General features: G+C 44.6%; 1 protein-coding gene across 2 annotated transcripts in view; it reads left to right on the top strand.

The window, feature by feature from the left end:
• Window positions 1-22,879: 22,879 nt before the first annotated feature.
• FOSL2 (FOS like 2, AP-1 transcription factor subunit) overlaps window positions 22,880-24,728 on the top strand; it is a 35,106-nt gene continuing 33,257 nt past the window's right edge. The window contains exon 1 of one of the 2 annotated variants that reach the window (XM_027850522.1): window positions 22,880-24,234. In XM_027850522.1, coding sequence (XP_027706323.1) covers window positions 24,130-24,234 — 105 coding nt within the window. In that variant the 5' untranslated portion in view covers window positions 22,880-24,129. The remainder of the gene's footprint in view (window positions 24,235-24,728) is intronic. The other variant, XM_027850519.1, reaches the window with a different exon arrangement.

Genomic DNA, 24,728 nt, shown 5'->3' with positions numbered 1-24,728 from the left:
AGTGCTCCTAACTGCTTCATAGTCAACAACTTTGTATATTTTTTTAATTTGCTCTATACATATTTACTTGGTATATTATCTCCTTTGATAAAATGTAAACTCCTTGAGAGAAGGAATTATTTCATTTTTTGCCTTTGATTCCCCAGCCCCTGGCATACAGAAGGTGCTTAATAAATGCTTATTGACTGACTAATTGGTTTACTCATATCTAACCTAAATTTTCCCCTTTGCAACTTCTACCTTTGCTCCTAGTTTTGTCTTCTCTGAGCTAAACACCACCATTCCTTCAGGCATCTCTCATATGGCATGTGGTTGGCCTCCTTTAGACTCTCCAGTCTATCATCAATACACTTCAAATAAGATAATATCCTATCAGAAGAGATACTGTTGGTAAGGCTCTCTACACAGTATCTGGTGTGTGTTCTTGTTCAGTCGTATCCAACTCTTTGTATCACCATTTGGGGTTTTCTTGGCAAAGACACTGGAGTGGTTTGTCATTCCTTCTTCATTTTAGAGATGAGGAAACTGAGGCAAACAGGGTTAAGTGACTTGCCCAGGGTCACACAGCTAACAAGTGTTTGAGGCTAGATTTGAACTTGGGAAGAACAATCTTCCTCCCTCCAAACCCAGTGCTCTATCCACTGTGCAGCGTAGCTGCCTGTCTCATGTATAGTAGGTGCTTTAAAAATACTTGTCTTCTTTCTTTTTTCTTTCCTTTATACATTGTGGTTCCTAGTACCTAGCAAAATCCTCCAAATGTGGTCAGACCAAGAACAGATATAGCAGGATTATGACCTCATTATGGATGGCCTTTGGTATACCTTCACCACTCCAGGCTGCCACTTGACCCTCCGGGGAACAGTAAAACCTATTGACCTCCAAAGGTCTGTGGTGAAATTGAAAGCTGTAGAGGGTGGGTAGAGCCATTCCAGTCAGACTGTCCTGCTGCTGTTTCCCATGAATGACCTTCCCTCTCTTGTCTCTAGGCTTTTTCAAAACTGGTTGTCTATGTCTGGAATGCACTCTCTCCTTGCCTCTGCCTTCTTTTGAAGTTCAGCTCGGGGTACTGTGATCTCCTACACTCACTGGCCCTGTCTTGATTCTCCCAATCATGAGCACTTTCTGCCTCTTGAAATAAAATCACATTATTTTGCACATGGTTCATATTTACTTATGTACATGTTGTCTCCTTCATTCCTAAACAATTTAAGCTCCTCAAAGGTACGCTATTTTTGTCTTTGTTTTCCTAAGCCTCTACAGTGAATGGCACTTAATACACGTTGGTTAAACTGAATTCAATCCAACTGGGCAGAAGTTCTACAAAAGCATTTTTTAATGGGAGGATATAGGATCATTCATTGAAAAGTTACCCTGTGTTTCTTTCTTTGTTGTTCAGTCATGTCTGACTCTATGTGACCCCATTTGGGGTTTTCTTGGCAAAGATACTAGAGTGGTTTGCCATTCCCTTCTCCAGTATATTCCCATTTTACAGATGAGGAACTGAGGCAAACAGGGGTAAGTGAAGTGCCCAGGGTCACACAGCTAGGAAGCGTCTGAGGACAAATTTGAACTCAGATCTTCCTAACTCCAGACCCAGGGACCTATTCACTGCATCACCTAGCTTCCCTGACCCTATGTTACAAAATTACAAAAAAATAAGCTTGGCCACAAAGAAGAGGAGGCCTCTTCCCAATCCTTAGCAGAGGTAGGAGGTCCACAGACACAGAACATTGTATATGTTTTCAGATTTTTTTCTACATATTGATTTGCTTTGCTGATTTATATCCCTCTTTTTCTTTTAAAAGAAGTCTTTATTATATAGGATAGCCCTCTGGGAGTGGGAAGGGTAAAGGCTACAGGGGGAAATTTTGGTGATATAAAAAGATATCAAAAGTTATTTTTAAAAGTGACCCTGCGATGCACCCCAAGCATATCACTGACAAAAAAGAAAATCATTACTATATTTCATATTATAGCAGCACTTTTCGTGGTAGCAAAGAACTGGGAACAAAGTGTATATCCATTGTCGGGGGAATGGCTAGACAAACTGTGACTATTAGAAATGATGACCATGATGAATACAAAGACACATGGAAAGAAAGATCTATATAAACTAATGAAAACTGAAGCAAGCAAAGCCCAGAAAACAAATCTCTACCAAGATTCCAACAACATAAATGGAAAAAGCAACCACCGTGAAACAATACCAATTGCATGTTTCAAAATTGAGCCTCAGGGGCAGCTAGGTGGCTCAATGGACAGAGCACCTGGCCCTGGATTCAGGAGGACCTGAGTTCAAATCCGGCCTCAGACACATAACACTTACTAGCTGTGTGACCGTGGGCAAGTCACTTAACCCCATTGCCTAGCCAAAAAAAAAGAAAAGAAAAAAAGGGAAAAAAAAACTAAGCCCCAAAGATGAAAAATGTGAAGACACCTTTCCCAGCCTTCCCCTGCCTTCCCCTGTGTTTGTTGGGTTTTGCTCAGAGGCAGCTAGATGGATGGAGCACTGGACCTGGAATCAGGAAGACTCAAGTTTAAATCCAACCTCAGACACTTCCTAGCTGTGTGATCCTGAGCAAGTCAAGTAACCCCTGTCTGCTTCAATTTCCTCAACCATAAAATGGGGCTCACAATAGCACTGACCTCTCAAGATTGTAGTGAAGATCAAATGAACTAATATTTGTAAAGTACATAGCACAGGACCTGGCATATAGTGGGCATTTAATGATGCTTGTTTCCTTTCTCATTTCCTTCCTGAATTTAAAATATATATATAATTTTTTGGCTATGCTCATTGGCTTTCTAGGGGCTGGGAAAGGATACAGGGGAAAATCTAGATGATATGTAAACAGAAAATTTTAATTAAAAAATCTATTAATTGAAAAAAATAATAATCCTGTAAAGAGAGGCTAGTATGGTGAAGAGTACCAAACTAGAGATTTGGACCTATAGGTCCAAGTCCTTATTTTGCCACTAATGAAATGAGTAATTTAAAGTTTTTATGCATGATGGAACTCAGTTTCCCTACTTGTAAAATGAAGACGATAGATTATATGGTCCCTGCTGACTTGCAAAGTCTTTAAGAGTTTTTATGATTTAAGACAATTCTTCATTGAATGGTTTGTAATTCATGAACAACCTTGTGAAAGGAAAGTACTCACCCACCAAGAAAGTCATTCTGGAGTGCCTAAAGGACTCTGGGAATAGGGTCAAAGACTGAGCATCTGACAAAGATTTGGAAATTGAGGGGATGCCCATCAATTGAGAAATGGCTGAACAAGTTGTACATAGTGGAATGCTATTGTGCTATAAGAAATGATGAGCAGGCTGATTCTAGAAAAACCTGAAAAGAGATACAAGAACTGATGCAAAATGGAGTGAGTAGAACCAGGAGAACATTGTACACAGTAACAGCAATATTATATGATGATCGACTGTGAACCACTTACTTATTCTTAGCAATACAATGATCCAAGACAATCCCAAAGGACTCATGAGGAAAAACACTATCTACCTCCAGAGAAAGAACTGGTGGAATCTGAATGCAGATAGAAGCATACCATTTTTCACTATTTTTTTTTCTTTTGGTCTCCTTCTTCTTTCACAGCATGACTAATATGGAAATAGGTTTTACATGATTGCACATATATAACTATATCAAATTGCTTACCATCTTCAGGAAGGGGGAAGTGAGAGAAGGAGGAAGAAAATTCGGAACTCAAAATTTAAAAAAAAAAGAATGCTAAAAATTGTCTTTTCATGTAATTGGGGGAAAATACAATATTATTAAACAAACAATCAAAGACTGACCATCAGAAGACCAGGATTCTGAGTGGGGCTCATACATTCACTTACTTACTTTGTGAACTTTAGACAAATACTTTTCATTCTTCTTAACTCAATTTTCCTATCATGGGGTAGTATAGTGAAAAAAAGCATTAGATTTGGAATTAGAAACCTGAGTTTGAAGCCTAGATCTGATGCCTGTTTGATCTTGGACAAGTCACTGTCCTTCCCTGAGCCTCAGTTTCTTTATATATAAAATAAAGGGGAGTGGGTGGGAGGATTGGACTATATGATTGCTAAGAATTCTTCAATCAACAAGCATTTATTATGTGCCTGCTATATACTAGACCTGGGCTAGGAGCCAGAGATACAAAGACATAAATGTAACAGTCTATTTTCAAGTCGCTTACAATCTATCAAGGGCAAATAAAATGAACATCTATTAATAAGTACATACAAAATATTTGGAGGAAGACATTAGCAGATGGGGAGGAGGGGCTTGTAGAGAAGAGCTCAGAAAGCTTCTCAGAGAAGATGGTACTTTAGCTGAACTCTACAGCTTGAAGGAAGCTAAGGATTCTAAGAAAGAAGGTAAAGAGGGAGTGTGTTCCAGGTATGGGGGACAGCCAGGGCAAAGACTTGGAGACAAGAAATGGAGGCTAGCATGTGAAGAACAGCTGGAAATTTAGTTTGCCTGGAAGGAGAGTCATGTATAATAAGGACTTATAGGTAGGGCAGGGCCAGGTTTGAAGGACTTTAAATGCCAAACTGAGGAGGTTATATATTTGATCCTTCGGGATAATAGGGCAGCCTTAGAGGCAATGACACAGTCAGATCTGTGCTTCAGGAAAAGTTCCATTGACAGCTGTGTGAAGGACGGATTGCAGTGGGGAGAGGAAAGTCAAGGAAAGCGATTAGGAGACTTTTGTGATAGTTCTCCTGAGAAGTGATGAGTGCCCAGTCCTGAGAGTGGAGAGAGAATGTGGAGATAGAAACAACACGATCTGGCACCTACCAGGCCGTGTGAGCTGAGTGAGAGCCAACAGTCCCGCAGAACACTGAGTGTTCGAACTTGGGTGACTGGAAGGACAAGGGCACCCTTGACAGAAAGAGGAAAGTCTGGAAAGGGGCTGGGTTTGGGGAAAAGATAAGGAGTCCCTTTATGGACAGGTTGAGCTTAAGATGCCCAGGAGACGTCTAATCTGTGTCCAAAAGGCAGGTCAAGCAAGCCAGCGACAAGAAACTGCTCTCTGCAAGACACTGTACTAAGCCCTGGGTATACAAAGGCAAAAATGAACCAGCTCCTGTCCTCAAAGAGCTTATATTCTATAGGGGAGATAATGTGGACATATATAAGTATATACAATGTATAATTATTATATGTGTAAAAGTATATATGACATATCATTATTATATGTAAATATAAATGCACAGACTATCTGTGCCCGACCTGTGGTAAAGCCTTCCAAGCTCGTATTGTTCTGATCAGCACTGTTGGACACACTGTACCTTGACCCCAACATAGTGATGTCATTTTGGTCCTCTCTGAGAAGGAAAGACATATTTGTAATGTACACAAAATAAAATCAGGTGATTTGGAAGTGGGGGAGGCACAAATAGCTGGGTAGGTATCAGGAAAGGCCTCATGGAGAAGGTGGCTGTTGAGGAAACTGAGTATTCTGAGAGGGGGAGAGAGGAATGAGGGTGTCTCAAGCATGGGGGTGTGGCCTGTGGAAAGGTGTTCAGGCAGGAGATGGAATGTATGTGAAGCAGTAACATTGTGCAATGATCAACTATGAACGACTTAGCTCTTGTCAGCAATACAATGATCCAAGACAATCCCAAAAACATTATCCACCTCCAGAGAAAGAACTGATGGAGTCAGAATGCTGATCGAAGCCTGCTATTTTCACTTCCTTTCTTTTTTCATGTTTTTTTTTTCTTTTGATCTGTTTCTTCTTTCACAACATGACTAATATGGAAATATGTTTTACATTATTGTGCATATATAACTTTCATTAAATTGCTTACTGTCTTAGGGATGGAGGATGGAGGGAGAAAATTTGGAACACAAAATTTTTAAAAACGAATGTTAAAAATTGCCTTTACATGTAATTAGAAAAAAAAAAATACTACTACTAAAAATATTGTGTGTCAGAAACAGCAAAAGTCCAGTTTGGCTGGACCATAGGTCATGTGAAGGGGGATATTGTATAATACGGCTAGAAAGTTAGGTTGGAGCCAGGTTGTAAAGGACTTTCAATGCCAAATAGAGGAGCTTGTATTTGGTCTTAAGGATGATAGTGAGTCACTGAATTTTATTGAGTATAGGATTGACACGATTAGACGTCTGCTTTAGGAAGATCATGTAGGCAGACACAGAGGGTTGGATTAGAGAGAAGAAAGACTCGACGAACAGAAATTAATTCAGTTGCCATTACAGTGGACAAAGTGAGACTGACTGAGAATACCACATTCTGCCTGAGGCCTTTCCTGGTCCTCTTCTCCACACCCCCCTCTCCCTAAGACTACCTTGTATTGGTTTTATATGTATTTGTATATGAGCATGTTTTCTTCCCTATTAGAATGTAAGATTCCTGAGGGCAGGACTGTTTTGCTTTTATCTTTAAATTCCCCAGTGTCTAGCACAGTGCATGGCACATAATGGGTGCTAGATGAATGTTTGCTGATTAACTGTTGAAAGGGCTGCCTTAAAAGGTGATGCATTCTAAGCTCTTAATGTGTCCTGAAATTTAAAATCAAAGGACCCAGGCTCAAATCCTGACTGCCACAATACCTGTGTGACCCTGGACAAGTCACTTACCTTCTCTTGGCCTCAGTTTCCTCATTTGTACAATGGGGGATGGGGGTGGACAAAATAGCCCCATAGGTTCCTTCCAGCTTTGAATCTGTGAGCCTATTAAACAAGGTCAGGCAGGTGGCTTGGCACAGCAGAAAGGCCCTGTTTCTGCCTAGGCCAGGGGAAGGTACTAGCTCACTTAAGCCCCAGAGAATCTGCTGCTGCCTACACAGCACAAGGCTGAGGTAGGAGGGAGGAGAATTGGGGAAAACATTTAGAGCTCTGCCAGCACTTTTGCCAAGAGCCTGCCCTGCTTGTGGAGAAAGGTCCCTGCCCTCCAGAGATGAAGCAAGTCTCTACTTCACTGTGCCAGAGGAGACACCACCCCATCGCCTCTAGGATAAAACAGCAACTTCTCAGCCTGGCATTTAAACCCTCCACAGTCTAGCTCAAGCCTGCCTTTACAGATATTTCATATCACTCCCTCCTCATTCCCCCAATTCAAGATCGCACTGTCCACCTCAGTGTTTTTGTCTGTATAGGTAAAGCCTCCCCTCTGTGTGCAGAACACAGTCCATTTTCCTTCTCTGCCTTCCTTCAAGGCTCAGTTCAGGAGCTGCCTCCCATGGAGAACCTTTCCTGATTCCCCTAGTTGATAAAATGTTCCCTCCTTCCTCAAATTATCTTGTATCTATCTACTCATCTATGAACACGGTGTTTCCTTCAGTAGAATATAGTAAGCTCCTTGAAAACAGGCATGATTTTATTTCCATCTGTGTGTCCTCAGCCCTTAGCACAGTGCCTGGAACACAGTGGGAGCTTAATAAATACTCCTTTAAAAGTGAGATCAGAGAAGGGGAAAGAGAAGGGGAGAAGAATCTGAGCCCCAACCTCAGCAGTGCCCTGATTCAAGGAAACCCCTGCCTCTGGCCACTCTTTCCTCTTCCATGAGAGGGAAGTATGGTGTATTCTGGGAGGTACTGGGACAAATCTGACCTTGCTAATTAGACAAAGTACACCCTTTGGATGGAGTTAGCCAAGACTGCAAAGAAGCTGGGCCCGAGACGCTGGGGTGGGGATGCCCTAGGCTGGAGTTCATAAGGGCTGGGTGAGGCTCAGAGAACAGGGTGACCTGGACAGGGTGACCCCCCGGGGAGATAATTAAATGAGATGCCAACCCCTTGTGCGTGTGCGTGTGTGTGTGTGTGTGTGTGTGTGTGTGTGTCTTCCATGGGGCCTGCTGGGACATCTTTCAGCAGCCTCAGCAGTCTCACCAGCGCAGGACCTGCTGGATGCTCTCCATCATTTGTGTTTGCCACATCCAGAAGCCTTTTGGAGGGCCTTTCCCCCTTTTCTTTTTCTTCTATAGAAAGTTTTCCTTGTGTCCAGGAGGCATCTGCAACTTTTTTTCCTCCCATCAGGTGTTCAGTCACCTGAGTGCCTGCTCAGGCCTGCCCACCCCCACATATACAGCAGGGAACTCCCTCGGGCAAAAAATGTCTCTTCTTGAAGCCAGACAAGAGTTTAATTAAGCCCTAAATGCACACAGTTGAGCCTGAAATTAAGGCAGTGAGGGGAGGGAAGGAACCGAAAGTAGTTGAGGATAGAAAGGACTTCACCCTTAAGCTGCCTTAGAGGTTCTTGGTACAGTAGGAAAGATCTCTGACTGGGGACTTGAGGGACCTGGGTTCAAATCTTGTCTTTGTTTCTTACTACCTACATGACCTTAGACAAGTCACTTAACCTCTTTGGCCTCAGTTTCCTCAGCTGAAAAAATGAGGTGGGTGTGGTGGTTAGGCTATAGCCTGTGAGGTCCCTTCAAGCACCAGGTTCTTGAGAATATGGGCCAGGTCATGGAGAGCAGGCTTCCCTCACCAGACTTAGGAAAAACAAGACTCCAAACCAAAGTATTTACAAAGCACCAAATGTTCATTCACAAAGGTATTTTCTGACTCTTGGACAAGGAAATGTCATTTGTTCCCCTTGTTTAAATTTTTTTTTTTTTTTTTGCTTTTTGGTTTCTCAAGAGCTGGGGGTTGGGGAGGCAATAAATAGTTCCAGGCTCTGGCTGCATTCCTGTCTCTGATGGGCTCTTGCATAAGTGATCACTGCCTTCAGAGGCAAGCAGGTGGGCCCACAGCACCACCACCCAGCTGAGGCCTCAGGGGTTGGGGGGGGGTGCAAAGCCTCAGGATTCTGGCAGCTGGGGCTCTGGCTGCTCTGTCAATTCTCACACGGATGGTACAAGATAAGGGGTGTTTCTGTCCCTGGGCAGCCGAAGCCAGCCGTGGCAGCCAATCTCCCCAAGAGAGATGATTATAGAAGTAGGCTACTGCTGCTATCTGCTGCTGGGTTTCAGCTCTCCTGACAATCTGATGTATTTATTTATCTCTTTATTTTTTAACAAATGCAAGAGATGGCCAGAGTACTGGTTTGTCCAAATACATGCACACATTCTTCATGAAAGATGGAGGTCCTGGCCTGGGAGAATGGTGAATAGACTTTTTAAAATTCAGGCTACAGGAGCAGAATGGGTCAGGATTTGAGAAGTCTCATGAAGGAGGAAGGATACCTTGTTTCAGAGCCCCCACCCCCCAAAAAAAAGGCCTCTAAAAGGTATAGTCTCATTTTTCTGGTAATTGATGTTCTTTTGCCCTGCAACTTGGGCTGGTCCTAATTTGCCTGAGACTGAAGGCAAGAGTAGACGAGACAGGCAGGCATGTTATCTCTTGTCTTTCAACAGCTTCTAGATTACAAAAGAGGGAGTTTGTGTAGAAGCACACGCATGAACATTAGAGAGAGAACAACATGTGTGCATGTGTTTTGGTTGGACATGCTTATGTGCTTAAGGGGAAATGTGTGTGCATGTGTGTGTGTGTGTGTGTGTGAGAGAGACACACACACACAGACAGAGAGACAGAGAGAGAGAGAGAAACTGGTTCAGGACTGAACTCTGAACCCCTAAGAGAAAACCCAAAAGACAGATAATTGAATGGAGCAAAATGGTCAATACACTAGTGAGATGAATCAAAATGTGAACTGACCCTCTGGTGGTTGATGTCAAAGACAGACCTGACCCCTTTTCTAATCAGCCATCTGGTGGAGAGCAAAGCCTGGACTTGAAAGTCAAAGAAACTGGTTTCAAATCTGTCATTCTCTGTGTGACCCTGAGCAAGTCACCAAACAACCCCCTTTTCTGGGCCTCAGGTTCCTAGCCTCTTAAGAAGAGAGAGTTAGACTTCAAAAGTTTTTAAGGTCTCTTCTAGCCCTAACTCTCTGATCCAGTTGTCAGGTAGGGTTTGACCACCCCAGCAGCCTATAATAGATGGTGGGTATCTTCAGCTGGCAAGAAACCTGGGCTGCACCAGCCTGGAGCCCAGCTACAAGTGTGCAGGACAGAGCATGAAAAGGAGGTGCCCCCAGGTTTCAAGAGACAATGGTTGTAGCAGGATTCTGAGAGGTGATTTTTTTTTCCCATTGAGCTACTTCCACTTGTCTTTCTAATTAAATACTGCTTTGACCTTTCTGCATCCTGAGTACTATTCTTTCCAACCAGTAGGAGAGACCTACATGGGTCACCTGCTATCAAGTCAAAAGGTGAAATGATGTGCCACTTCAGAGGGATAATTTAAATACCCTTTTCTTGTTCCCTTCCTAGTACAATACAAAAAAAAAAAAACAAACCCCCCCCCCCAAAAAAAAAAAAAAAATTGGTCAAAGGCAGAAAGCCTAAGAGTGAATTTCTTTTTTTTTATTAATTTTTTCCAAAGATCGTTCTTCTCTCCTTGCTACCTCCCCATCCCCATAAAAAGCAAGAAAAGTGAAATCCCTTGTTACAAACATGTATAGTCAAGCAAAACCGATTTCAGCATTAGCGATGTCCCCCAAAAAAGGTCTCCATCTGCACTCTGAGTTCAATCCCTCTCTTCTCAGAGACAGGGTAGCCTGTTTCGTCATGAGACCTCTGGTTGGGCACTGTGGTGATCAAAGTTCCTAAGACTTTCAGATTGATTGTCTTTACCATACTGTTGGGGCCAGCTAGGGGTCGAAGCAGACAGAGGCCAGCCCTGGAGGAAGGAAGATGAGTCTTCCTGAGTTCAAATCTGGCCTCAGACATTTACTAGCTGTGTGACCCTGGGCAAGTCACTTCACTCTGTTTACCTCAGTATCTTTGCCAAGAAAACGACAAAAATGGGGTCACGAAGAGTCTGACATGACTGTACAGCAACCACCAAAGTGTTATTGTACAAATTACACTCTTGGTTCTGCTCATTTCCCTCAGCATCCTTTCATACAACAAGTCTTCCTGGGTTTCTTTGAAACCATCTTCCTCATTTCTTAGATCACAACAGTATTTCATCACATTCAGATACTCTAACTTGTTCCACCATTCCCAAATAGACGTACGCCTCTCTCAGTTTCCAGTTCTTTGTCACCGAAAACGAAGTTGCTAAAAATATTTTTGCATATATAGGACCTTTCCCTCTTTGGTTGATCTCCCTAAGAGAATTTCTGCTAGCTTTGTGTATCCTTGGGCAAATCACAGGAATGTAGATCCAAGCTGCAAAGAACCTCTGAGGTCATCTAGCCCAAGTATCTTCTTTTACAGATGGGGAAACTGAGACCCCAAGGTCAAATAGGTCATAGCCAATAGCCCTGGGATTAGAATCCCAGGGCTTCTGACTCTTTCCTCTTCTCTGGGCCTTAATTTCCTTACTTATAAAACAAAGGGGTTGGAGTAAGTGATCTCAAGGTCCTTTCTAGCTCTGAAATTCTAGGTCAAATTCGGTGTGGTAGAACTTCCCTTATTGGAATTCAGCAGGGTAAAGTAAAAAGAGCCCCTGCTCCAGAATCAGAAGAGCTGGGTTCAATCCCTGTCTCTGACATTTACTACCTGTGTACTTTGGTCAAGTCCTTTCATTTCTCTGGGTCTCACTTTCCTCATCTGTAAAATGAGGAGGTTGGAGAATTTGGTCTCTGAGGCCATATCCAGGTCTAGGTTGAGGTGCACACCCACGCAGTAGGAACTTCATAAATCCTTCTTAAGTAGAATTGAACTAGCTTTGTTCTTTTTTGTGGGGGAAGGGAGATCCCATTTTCAGCCCCATCTCCTAGTTGTTTGCTATGGGAAAAAAGACAGGCAGATGTGGAAGGTGTTTCTATTGTCTGGCAAATGAAACAGCCCCAAAGTAACAGCCACATCTGCAGGTAGTTGGTTGGCTCAGTTACCTCCAGGGAGGGCCTGTTCTCTTCCTGGAGGCAGGGACAGGGTCATAGGGATTAGGTCAGCTGATGCGCCTGGGGCCCACAGGAACTGTAGGAGGAAGGAAGAAAAGGAAGGTAGAGTTTCCGCTGGGTGGCTCGTGGCATGGCAAGAGCTCCGACCCTTGGGATTTAGACATCTTCATCTGAAAAAGTGGCTAAGCAGTGCTCAGGTCTGATTCCCCTGCGCCACTCTAGGAGTGCACCTGAGCCGCTGGGAGTAGGGATGGGATAGGAAGCACACTGATGAACAGGAAAGGAAAGTGAGGCTGGATTCAACTCTGGGTGTGAAGAGAGGGAAAGGGATATCTGGATGTGGAATTTAATTTGCATCTTGAAGATGGGAGGGACCTAACCTAGCCACCACATCCATCCCTTTGCCTTCAGGCAGGACTGAACTTCCATGGGACAGAGAATTATTTTGGTGCAACCAGATGGCTCTGTGACCTAGAACCAGGAAGATCTGAGTTCAAATCCGTCTCAGACATCTACGAGCTGTGTGACCCTGGGTAAGTCACTTAACTACTGTTTGCCTTAATCCATTGGAAAAGGAAATGGCAAACTGCTCCAGTATCCTTGCCAAGAAAACCCTATAGACAGCATGGTCCATGAGATCATGAAGAATCAGACACAACTGAAAAATAGCAATGCAGTCTTTCTCAGTCAATCAATCAATCAACAAGCATTTATCTAATGCCTTCTTTGTGCCCATGACTGTGATAGGTGCCTGGAGATACAAAGATAAAAATGAAATAACCCCTGCCCTCAAGAAGCTTACATTCTACTACTCAGTGGCAGTGCCTCTAAATTCTTTCTGTGCAGGGAGTTTGTCGCCTGTGTCTAACCTGAGGCCCCTCCTGTCACAGGCTGAAAACATTCCAGGCTAGTTGGCTCCTAGGGCAGAATCACTCCACCCCAGCCTCAGCCTTTCCCAGTGATAAGCTACACAACAGTGAAGGAGTGGACTCCTAATTGCTGGGGTGGGAATGTTTGCCTTTTGCTAATGAAAATAAGTGAAGGAGATACTACCGGAATGCCCAGCCCAGTCCAGCAGTTCAGGCAGTAATCAGTGTCCCTAACAATAAGACCTTGTATTTGCCCATATTTGTACCCAGTAGTTATTGGCTCCAGTCCCTACTTAGAAGCACACCTCTAGGCACCAGGGCATGGTTAGGAGGCCAGGGTAATGTCTAACTTCTGCTCTGGCTTAAAATCTAATCAGCAACTTGGAGAGGAAGATCTGTTTTTAAAATTCAATTCCAATTCAATCCAATCCAATCCAACAAACATATATTAAGTGCCTACCATGTACAAGATACTATACTTAGCCCTGGGGAATACAATAATAAAATCCAGTTCCTGCCTTCAAGGAGCTTACATTTTAATGGGTGTAAACATGAGCTATGAAAAAGCAAGAAAAATGGAAAGAGTGAAAAAAATATGCTTCAATCTGCATGCAGAACATATTTTTTCACTTTGTCTTGCCTTTTTTTTGGCAATATGGCTAATATGGAAATATGTTTTGCATGACTTCACAAGTATAATGGGTATCATATTGCTTGCCATCTCAATGTGGGGGGAGGGGCCTGAGGGAGGGAATTTGGAACCAAAAAATACAAAAAAAAATTTTAAAACAACATGAGCTATGACTATTATTTGGCCCTGACACAGGGTACACAGGCCCCTCCAAGGGTCCTTACTACTTGAGAAGTCATTTCTTCTCCATTTCCTAATTCTAAGGCATAGCATCCTTGGGCTTCTTCATGCTCCTAGGCCTATAATATCTAAAATATATAAAATACAAAGATAGGAGCAAGAGTCATTCCCCACAGGATGGTCAAAGGATATAGGATCTGAAATTCATAAACCTAGAACTGGAAGGGACCACATAGTCCCACTCCTTCATATACAAACAAGGAAACAGAGGCTCAGTGAATTTCAGTGATTGCACAGGTAGTAAAAAGGAAGACTTGAACCCAGGGTCCCTTGACTCTAAATGTAGCATCTTTCCACTCTACTGCACTGCCTCCCATAGGAACAGTTCTCAAAAGAAGAACTGCAAACTTTAACAACCTTATCATAGATTGCTCCAAATCATAAATAATAAGAGAAATGTAAATTTAAAAACAAAAACAATAAACCTCTGAGGTTTCACCTCATACCCAGAAAATAGGCAAAGATTTTCTTAAACAAAGGAAGAATCAATGTTGGAGAGGTTGTCACTGGGAAAGACAGGCATGCTGCTGCATTATTGGTGGAATGACGAATTGATCCAGCCATTCCAAAAAGCAGAAATGTCCTTTGATGTAAAGATCTCTCTGCTCAGCACTCACCTACCACCAGGAGGTTGATAATAAAATGGAACATCCCCTATACATGAAAGTGGAAAAAAACATGCTCCTAGGCCTTGTCAGAAGAGAACTGAAGGGACAAGGATCTATCCCACCATTCTCTACTGGGAAGACATTGAACAGAGAAAGAAAAGCTGCAGCCAGGGCAGCTAGGTGGCATAGTGGATAGAGCTTTGGCCTGGGAGTCAGGAGGACCTGAGTTCAAATCCCGCCTCAGACACTTGACACTTACTAGCTGTGTGACCCTGGGCAAGTCACTTAACCCCAACTGCCTCACCAAAAAAAAAAAAGAAAAGAAAAGAAAAGAAAAACTGCAGCCTACCCAGATTAGCCCCGCCCGTGGGGGCAGAGTTCAGAGCACTGGGCAGCCAGGCTGTCTTCCCATAGATGCATAAAGAAACAATAAGTTCTCATAGCACTTTCCCTGGACCTCTCTTTAGCCCCAATCATAGTTATTTACAGGCACTTCTAATTCCCTAGATTTTAAGCTTCTTGAAGGCAGGGATCTTTTTTTTTTAATCTTTTTATCACTAGAACCTAGCATAGTCACTTTTCCAAAGTAGATGGTTAATAAATGCTTGTTGGATTGAATTGGCTTTCCTGTTTGATCATCTAAGAACATTTGTGAGCTATTCGTCTTCCTGCTTAACTTCCTTCCTTCCTTCCTTCCTTCCTTGAACAGCTCATACCCTTGCAAATACTGAAGAGTCACTGGCAGGAAATGGTGAGATTTAGTCATTTCTGAGGACAAGGAAGCCAGAGTACCGGAGAGTTTCTATATTTGCCTGGGGGTGGGGCGAGAGCACGTGGGGTGGTGAGAGGAGGAAATGACAATTGGCCGATGGTTCCAATGGGGATAGCTCACTGACCCACAACTGTAAACTCACCACTCCAGAGCTCTATTCCCTGCAGGTGTCAAATCCCAGGGGTGCTAATGCAATCAAAGTAAGTTACAGAAGTAGCTGAGTGTGTATGTGTGTGTGTGCGTGTGTGTGTGTGTGTGTGTTAGAAGCTCATAGATTTTTATAGCTAAAAAAGGCTTTAGAGCTCACAGATGCAGATCTAGAAGGAGCCTAAGAGCCCATGTGGTCTGACATCTTCATTTTACATGTAGAAATGGAGACTCAGAAAAGTCAAGTAATTTGCCCAAGGTCAAACAGCTATTAAGTATAGAAGGTAATAGTTGAATACAGACACATAAATCTGTGGATCCAGAGCTGAATGGGCCTCTGGTCCAACCCTTTCCCTCAACCCCATTTTACAGATGACTGAAAAGGTAAAGGATCTTGTGAAAGCACTGACAGCTAAGTGTTAGAGGTGGGACCTCTCCTGACTCAGAAGCACCCCTCTAGGTACTTGGGCATGGTTAGGAGGCCAGGGGAATGCCAACCTTCTGCTCTGGCTTTAACTCTAATCAGCAACTTGGGGAACATTTTAAGATGTAAATTAGAGAGTAGGTCAGCACAGCGACATAGACCAAGGTGCATTTCACTGACTGCCCCCGGCAGAGGTGTCTAGTCATGAGGCCAGAGGGAGAAGCCTGAAGTTCAGCCATCCTTTCTATTCTCAGCCTTTCTCTGAGCTACTCACTACCTGTGTTGTTGTCTTCAGTCCTTTTCAACTCTTTCTGACCCCATTTGAGGTTTTCTTGGCAAAAATACAGGAGTGGTTCGCCATTACCTTCTCTAGCTCATTTTTACAGCTGAGGAAACTGAGGCCCAGTATTTTAAGTGACTTGCCAAAAAGTATACTGGTAAGAAGTGGCAGAAATAGGATTTTTGTCACAAAGTTCTCTGAATCCAGGGCCAGCTCCTCTCCCTGTATCATGCCCAACAAAGGGCTTTCCCTTATTTTGTCCCCTCTAATGCCCTCAGTAATTCTGTGACATAGGCATGACACATATTATTATCTCCATTTCACACGAAAGGGTGCTGTCAAATAGAAGGAGGTATATTAACTCAGAAAACCACAGGTTTAGATGTTTCTTTTTTTTTAAATTAATGTATCAACACATTAAAATCAGATAGTAACCACATTTTCATCTGGTTTGGGTCACACTCAGGAGTGATGTGGGACTCAGCTCTTCTCCCCATGTTTAACATGTCTACTGTAATGGATAGAGATATGTCCTCAGAGCTGAACTAGGACTTCCTGGATTAAATGCCTATGCTATATATTAGCTGTGCTATCTTAGACAACCTTTCAGTGCTTTAGGCAATTCTCTAAGACTAGGAGGGCAGCCTAGGAGGGCAGCCTAGGAGGGCAGCCTAGGGGGCACAAGCACAGTGGACAGAGTGCCTAGCCTGGAGTCAGAAAGACTCATTTTCCCAAGTTCAAATCCATCCTCAGACATGCACTGGCTGTGTGACCCTGGTAAAGTCACTTAACCCTGTTTACTTCAGTTCCTCATCTGTAAAATGAGCTGGCAAAGGAAATGGCAAACCACTCCAGAATCTTTGCCAAATCCGAAATAGGATCACATGCCAGACACGAATGAACATCTAATGCTGTGAGTTGCGAGAAGAAACTGTGCTGGTGGGGAGAATTTCCTCACCTAAGAGTTCCTTGTATCAATGAAATCACAGGTCTTTAAAGGTGAGGAAACTAAGAGGTTCCAGAGGGGTTTGGGGAATGTGCTCAAGGTCTGTAATTAGCTGGAGCTGAGGCTAATCTGTTGTCTTTCTCCTCTATACACTGGTCTATCTCTAGAAAGGGAACTGAGATGAATTTTTTCCCTGTTCCTCTTGTCTGGACACGGTAAATATTCCAACCATGGGTGATTTTTGTTCTTGACTCATGAAGATATTTCTGGATACTGTTGCTGTTTATTTATCATGGAGATGCATCAAGCATTAAAAAAAAAATTTTTGTAAAGAAATCCCCTCTTCCCACCCTAAGCCCACCCATCCACAGTGACAAGTGGATTCAAGGAGTTGAATGGGCCCAAGTCCGGCTGTTCAGTAGTAAGAAGGACCTTGTTTGCATATGATTTGTGGGAGATTTTGCATCTAATTTAAATATGCGTGTATCAACTGCACCATCTGATCTTAGAAAAATTTCACTGTTTAAATGTTACAGTTGCCTTTAAAGTTATCATTTTAAAAAATTTTTCTTCTTCTCTAGAGTCCTGGAAAGAGTGCTTGCGGATACTGACTTGGCCATTTACTATGTGACCTTTGGCCAGTCATAGTATCTCAGAGCTGGAAAGAACCTCTAGTTTTTATGGGAATGAGAACATACCTGACAACTGGTCATTTAGCCTTTGCTTAAAAACTTCTGGGGACCGTAATCCCAAAATATCTCTTTCTGCTTTTGGATAATCCTAATTGTTTGTTGAGGCAACCAGATGAGTCAGCGGATAGATGGCTGGGCCTGGAGTCAGGAAGACCTGAGTTCAAATCCAGCCTCAGACACTTAGCTGTGTGACCCCGGGCAAGTCACTTAACCTTGTTAGCCTTAATCCACTGGAGAAGGAAATGGCAATCCAATCCAGTGTCTTTGCCAAAAAAAAAGCCCATACCAGGTTACAAAAGAGTCTGACCTGACTGAACAACTGTTTGTTGGGAAGTTTTTCCAGACCACTCTAAATTTGCCCTCTAGGCCATTTCTATTGTTTGTTGTTCTGCCCTCAGGCCAACCAGAACAAATGGTGAGATAGCCCTCTGAGATCTGGAAGGTAGCTATCAGGTCCTCATTGCCATGAAATCATAGGATTTTAGATTTAGGGCTAGAAGGGACCCGAGAGGTCATTTAAGGCAACCTATTCATTTTACAGATAAAGAAACTGAGCTATTGAGAAGTAAAATGACTTGCTCAAGATAACATAGGAAATAAAAAAGTGGAGTGGAATTGGAACCCAGGTCCTCTGATTCAAAATCCAGTATTGCCTCAACTCCTTAGAAAAAGGAAAACCACACACACACACACACAATGATTTTAACAATGTAAATGGAAAGAATTTTTTAAATTAAGTAGAATCTTGTGTAATTAAAATGACCAAGCTGGGGCCAGAAGAAAAGATGAGAAAAGAACCTCAGTCCCTTGTTTTTTGGAGAGGTGGGGGACTATGGATTCGGAACATTGTATACACTGTCAGACTTGGTTAATGTGTTGATTTGTTTTGCTGAGTTTTTTTTCTCTTTCTCGAGGTAAAATGGCTCTCAAAGTGAGAGAGAGGGAAAAGATATATTGGAAATGGAGAATATATCAAAACAAAAGATTTCAATAACATTTTAAAAGTTTTTATTTAACCTCTTAACCTTTATTTAACCACTTAAAGAGATTCTCTGAGTCTCTTTCTTCATCTATAAAATGAGACTTAAGTTGGATTAGGTGATCTCTAAGTTCCCTCCTAGTTTTAAATCCTAATATGATACTTAAATTCCATACATCAAATAAGGAATGAACTTGGAGTAAAAGACATGTGCGTCAAACCTGGAACACCAGCTTTTTGAGAAGCCCTACCCTCTTCCTTAGAACCTAAAGGCTTAGGACAGATTAAGGTAGTCCTTAGTAATTTACGAAATCTTTCTCTGAGAGAAACTTTTTACTTTTGGTAGAAAACAACAAAAAATATATATATATATAGCTTCAAGAAGGATGGAGAGAAATTCAGGGATGATAAATGGACAAGATTTTATTATTAGGAAGATGTAGAGATGTTTGGGCCATGTTTCTGAGATCTATGTTACGAAAAACAACTTCCATGCTCTCTCATAGACCTTTCCTTGGTGTTCCTGCCAGAGACCAAATGTTACCCTGGGTGGACAATTGAGCTAATTTAGTCTGGGCTGTGAGAAAGACAGGAACCAGTAAAGTCCACAGAAGTCAGGAGACCTTGATTCTAGTTCCAGCTCTGCCACTGACTCACTATGTGATATGACAAATTACTTCCTTTCTCTGGACCTCAGTTTCCCCATTTGTAAAATATGGAGGGCAAACTGATATGTAGAGGACCTTCCAAGTCTACCATTCCATGATTCCATGACTTTAGGTCAATTTGAAGAAAGCTGATGAGAAGTCACCATTTCCCAGTTCTGTTTCCTCCTTAGCCCACTCCTTCAGCTGGGACTTAGCTAAAGAAGGAGGCTTCATTTATTTATTCATTCATTCAACAAATTTATTGAATACCTTCTTTGAGCTAAACTGGCTAGGAGTTGTAAAGAATTAAAAAAAAAAGAACAAGACAGTACTTACCCATAAGAATTTTATAATCCATCAGAGCAGAAAGCCCTTTTTGCACAATTGATTCTAGAAACATACAATGTTCATTGTATGAAACATACAATGTTCATGTTATTGGGACCATGTATTCCACAAAAGGAAGTGTGGAATAATGAATAGAGCATTGGACTCAAAGACAAGAATCCTACTTCTGGTACTTTCTAAGCTGTATGACTTTGAGCAAGTCACTTAAACTCTTTGAACTTCAGTTATTCGTAGAATGGTGATAATAATGCCCGTAATAAGTACCTCCCAGGGTTACTGAAAGGCTCAAATGTAATAACATTTGTATGTCAATATGATTATGGGAACAATGTTCTAATAATAGCTGATGTTTACATAACCCTTTAAAGTTTGCAGCTCTATTGTCTTTTTAGTTTCACAACAACCTCCTAAATGATGAGCAATCTGTGGAATTAAAGTATGATTTGCTTATAATGTATTAATTAGGTTGGGTCAAATTTATGCAGTGTGTTCCTTTACTGTATACAAATAACTAAAATACTAGGCAACATTCCCTAAGTGCTAGAAAGGCAATAGGAGCAAACTTCTTTGAGGGTTCTGGACTGAGATAGGATCCCTTATGGTTGAGATGGTTAGCCCGATGTGGGAGAAAATAGTCAGTGGGGAAGAAAGGGCACCAGCAAAAGAACAGGTGTGGTAAAGTGCAAGATGAATATGGAGGCTACCGAGTAATCCAGTCCGTCTAGAGTGCCTAAGTAGTGTGGGGGAGCAGAGAGATGTTAGTGTGAAAACAGATTATAGCTATACCAAGGCTACGGAGAGCTTGGGCTTCACTTAATTAGCAATGGGGAGCAATGGAAGGCTTCTCATCTGAACTATACCTGGGGGCACAAAGGGGCTGCTTGACGGCTGCATCACCACCAGTTCCATGATGCTCTGTAGACGTGTCTGGGACTCCCCAGCTTACCGGAACCCGCAACAAAGGAAAAGGACTGGGGCGGGGGGGGGGGGGGGGGGGGGGGGTGTTAGAAGCGGGGGGTGGGCATGAGAGACTAAGTCTGGGAGGGAACGGTTCGAGTCAGGGGGCGCAGCATCCAGCTCGATTCCTCCGCCAAGCTCCAGTTGCAGCCTGAGAGGAAGCTTTTCCCCTCCCAGGTATGACTGGAAAGGGTGCGTGGGTGAGACCACGCAACGTGAGGCTTTTTGAACGTGGAGGTGGGGGCGGGGATCCCACGGGGAAGCAGCTTCTATTTTGAAGAATCGGAAAACTAAAGCAAAACTAAAAGTGATCATGGTCTGCCGGCTCTCGCGCCGCACTGGGAAATGGATGAGACAAGTGCTTGGACCGTAGGACAGCCTCAGTCCCAAGCCCTTCCTTCGCTCTCCTCCCCCATCCCCCATGAATTTGGGTCTGGGTGGGAAATCAGTTTCTGCCGCTGTTACCCGAGGCTAGGCTAGGCGCTGGTGGCAGGAGGGGAAGGAGGGCAGGGAGGTGAGTGGAAAAATCGCGATTGTTTTTTCTCCGCTACCCCCCGCCCTGAGCTTTCGGGGTTTGCTGCCGGTGAAGGATCTGATCCGTTTTGCGTCAAAGATCTGCATTTACTCATCCTTCTGGGAAAGTTACATAAATAAATAAGCCGGGGAGGCCAAAAAGCCAAACCAAACACAAGCAAGAAACAAAACACAAGCAAACCCCTAAACCTTTGTTTCCACTGCCGCTGACATCTCTCCTCCTCCCCCTGCAAGCTCGGAGACCTGGCTTGCCTCCTTCCAAGCGTGCTCTAGCCTGGGTAGGAGGAGACGAGAAGCACTGTCTCAGAGCTGGCTGGGTCAGGGGCAGAGGCACGGCCCAGGCCCGCCCCAAGCTGGCCTGGGTTGGGACTAAATGTGCGTTAGAAATGTAAACAACAGCCGTGAGGGAGCACTGGGCCGCATTCCTAGGTTTCAGCGGCTGGGGAAAGGCTTAAATGCTGCCGACCTGGCGTCCAAGAGATTGCTCCGGACAGAGTCCAAAGGCCCGAGCTCTATGAAGACACTTTCCCTTCCCCTCCCCTCCCCTCTCCTCCCCCCCATCACACACCTTGCACAAATAAAGAAATCTTGTCACGAAAAGACAACCATAAATTAAGGAATCATTTAAAGAGCGCCTTAGGTGCCAGGCACCGAGCTGAGCCCTTTACAAATATCTCATTTGATTAGGGACTGAAAGGGACCTTAAATTGGGAAACGGAGACTCAGAAAAGTGAAGTGACATGTCCAAGGCCACACAGCCAATCATCGGCAGATCTGGGATTCGAATGACTACAGATGCGACTACAAATGTTCGCATTCCACCGAACCACAGATTTTCAGGCCCAGGGAATCAGGGAGCATTTTGGCCCAAAAGCCCAGGCTCCCAATGTCTTGCTGTTTGGAGAAAAGAGCCGAGGACATGACCTAGTCTACACCCTTCCTTTTACTCTCACACCCTCTCCCTCTCGCCTCCCCCCCATCAATTATAGTTTGGGATTTGCTTATGACGTATTATTAGCACGTATCAGATGCGTTGTAATTGTACTGCATTGAAGCAACAGGGATGTCATTAGAATCATTCATTCCATCTTTGAGGATTCTAGGAAGCAGTCAATCCAGCTGCAAGCAGCTGGCATCACTAAACCCGGCACCCAGGTTCTACTGCGTTCCGCCGGGGCCAAGAACAGCACACTGGGAGCGCCCGAGTGAACCAGTCGCCGGCCCCACCCAGGGCTGCAAAATGTTTTGGTCTTTGGACCTCCACCTCTCAGTGGCCCTGAACACAGCAGGCAGCCAGGCACCAGACAGATCTTTCGGCCGCGCCTCACAACGTTCCCTAAGTGTCCTTTGTCACTGTAATTAAAACAAGAAAAGAAAAGAAAGGCTAAGCCGAAACCTGGTCCGACGAGGCCCCTCTCTGTGTTCTCCCGCCCCAGTTCCCCTTTAAGTGGAGTTCTGAAGCCTTTGGTAAGCTAGGGAGCGAGGGAATCCCTCTCCCACCACGTCACCCTAACCAAGGAAACCCGCACTCACGTCCTGCAACGCAAATGACCATCTTTGGCAAAGTGCGCCAATGGAACAGACCAAAGCAAGTACGGGGGGAAGGGGTGGGGGTGGGGGAAGAAGTGCCAGAAATCCACTCCGGTGCGTTCCACTCCAGGGGGGAGGAAAGACAAGCTCGAGCTCCGGGCCTGCCACCTCCCCCTTATAACCCCCTTCCTCAGTCTCTATGCCCCCCGCCACCTCCTTCCTTCTTTCCTCACTCCAGAGTGTCCGACTGGTGTCAAGTGCCCTTTAGCTGAGGAGGGGATAGAAAGAAAAAAGTCTCTTCTTCCCCTCTCTCTTCCTCCCTCCCCTTTCCTCTCCTCCTCCTCCTCCCTTTCTTTCCTCCCCTCCCCTCCTCTCACCCGCCCGCTCCTCCCTGCAAGGTGGGGTTTGGTGAGCTGGGGGTTGACGTGAGTGAAAGATCCACATGGTACAAGGGGCTGGATAATAAAGAGTGTGGAGTTGAACTAATGCCATTGCACTGACTCATCCCAGGCAAGCAGAGCTCTGGGGCTCGGAGCGCACCATCGGGAGAGAGCTAGGGAGAGAGAGAGAGAGAGAGAGAGAGAGACAGACAGACAGACAGACAGACAGACAGACAGACAGACCGAGACCCAGACCCACTGAGACAGGGACTTGGGCGAGGCAGGGAGGGGGAGCTGCAGTTGCAACCAGGAAAGAGAAAGACAGGAAAGGAAAGAGGGAGAGAGAAAAAAAAGAGCCCCACCGCCACCTCTCGCGTGCCGGGGGAGAGGGCAGAGAAGCCAGTGTCAGGATCCCTAATTAAAGGAGAGCGCAGCTCTGCTCTAAAAGGCAAGAGAGCTCCGCTCGCTCTTGGCCTTGACACTAAGCAGCCAGGAGGACTTGGGTAGGAGCGACTGAGCTTTGCTTGGTGTCCATTCAAAAGAAAAAGATTTCCCTTCCCTTTGGGTGGTGTTCGAGGGGAGCCTTCGGACGAGTGGGGAAGGTTTCTTTTTTTTCTTTGTTTTTGTTATTGTTTTTTTCAAAGCATTTTTTCAGATTATTATAATTTTGTCAAGTGTCAGAGCCTCTGAAACTCGGGCGGCTATTCGATCCACAGGAAGTTTATTCTCAGCCTTTTTTTTTTTTTTTTAAGAGGAGGAAATAGCCGCAGAAGTTTCTCAAAGCGAGCTTTCTTGGCTGAATGTCCACGGCTCCCACTGACAGGGCTCGCTAGTTTGGTTTCCAGGTTTATTTTTTCTCTTTACTCCCCCTGCCCCATTTTTCTTTGCGGACATCGATTCCGTTCCCCTTCCCCAAGGATCCAGATTCCCCCCGCCCCCAACAGCCCGCTCTCCGGTTGAGAGGGGAAGGGCGAGTGGGAGGGCCCGAAGGGAGGGTCGGACTTTGGGGAGAGAGAGAAAGGGCCAGGCGTCCAGCTGGTGCCCGGCAGAAGTTCTGAGCGCGCCACTCCTGGGCTCATCGCAGTCGACTTCAGGCTTCTTGCCTCTTCGTCCCCCCCCCCGGGAGCTTTTGGAAGCACTCGGCCTGGGGGAGGGGGGTGGGAAGGGTTTAAAAATACTGAGACTACCCAGAGAGGAGATCGTCGGGGGCGAGAACGCTCCAGCAAGTGCGAGGCGGGGAGGAGGAGAAGGAGGAGGAGGAAGAGGAGGGTGGGGGAAAACAAACACTCTGTTTCCTCTCGGGCTCCCACCGCGGATCATGTACCAGGATTATCCCGGGAACTTTGACACCTCGTCCCGGGGCAGCAGCGGCTCTCCAGCGCACGCCGAGTCTTATTCCAGCGGCGGCGGCGGCGGCCAGCAGGTAAGCAGGAGAGCTCGCTGGCTTCCTGGATGCACCTGGCGGGGAGCGAGCCCTTCCTTTTCCTCTTTTCCTCCCCACCTCTCCCAGATAGCCTTTTTACTGCCTTTCTTTATTCTCTTTTGTCTTTGGGCCAAGAACCCCAACCCAATGCGTTTCTCGGGGTCTCGTTTCTTTGAACCTCTCCCACCCTCTTGCCTTTTTTTTCCCCCTGGGGAAAAAGGGGAACATGTAGATGTGAAGCTCTGACAATGACTTCCCACCTACTCCATCACTCCAACTCTTTCCCTAGATGGAATTATATGTTACTCCAAGACCCCATCCCTTTACATAAAATAACGTTATCCCAAGGCTAGCCTTCTGGCTTCTTGGTGTTTTCCCCTCTCCTCATCTCAGAATCCCCACAGATGGACAGAAGAACGCCTGGAAAACATCTGCCTTCCCCAGAAGCCATAGCTCGATACCCGCGGGGATACCCCTCCCTCCCTTCAGCCATG

This window comes from Vombatus ursinus, unplaced genomic scaffold, assembly GCF_900497805.2.
Source record: "Vombatus ursinus unplaced genomic scaffold, bare-nosed wombat genome assembly UNPS02009062.1, whole genome shotgun sequence".
NCBI lineage: Eukaryota > Metazoa > Chordata > Mammalia > Diprotodontia > Vombatidae > Vombatus > Vombatus ursinus.
The sequence above is the reverse complement of the archived record's forward strand: the minus strand, read 5'-3'. Positions and strand labels throughout refer to the sequence as shown.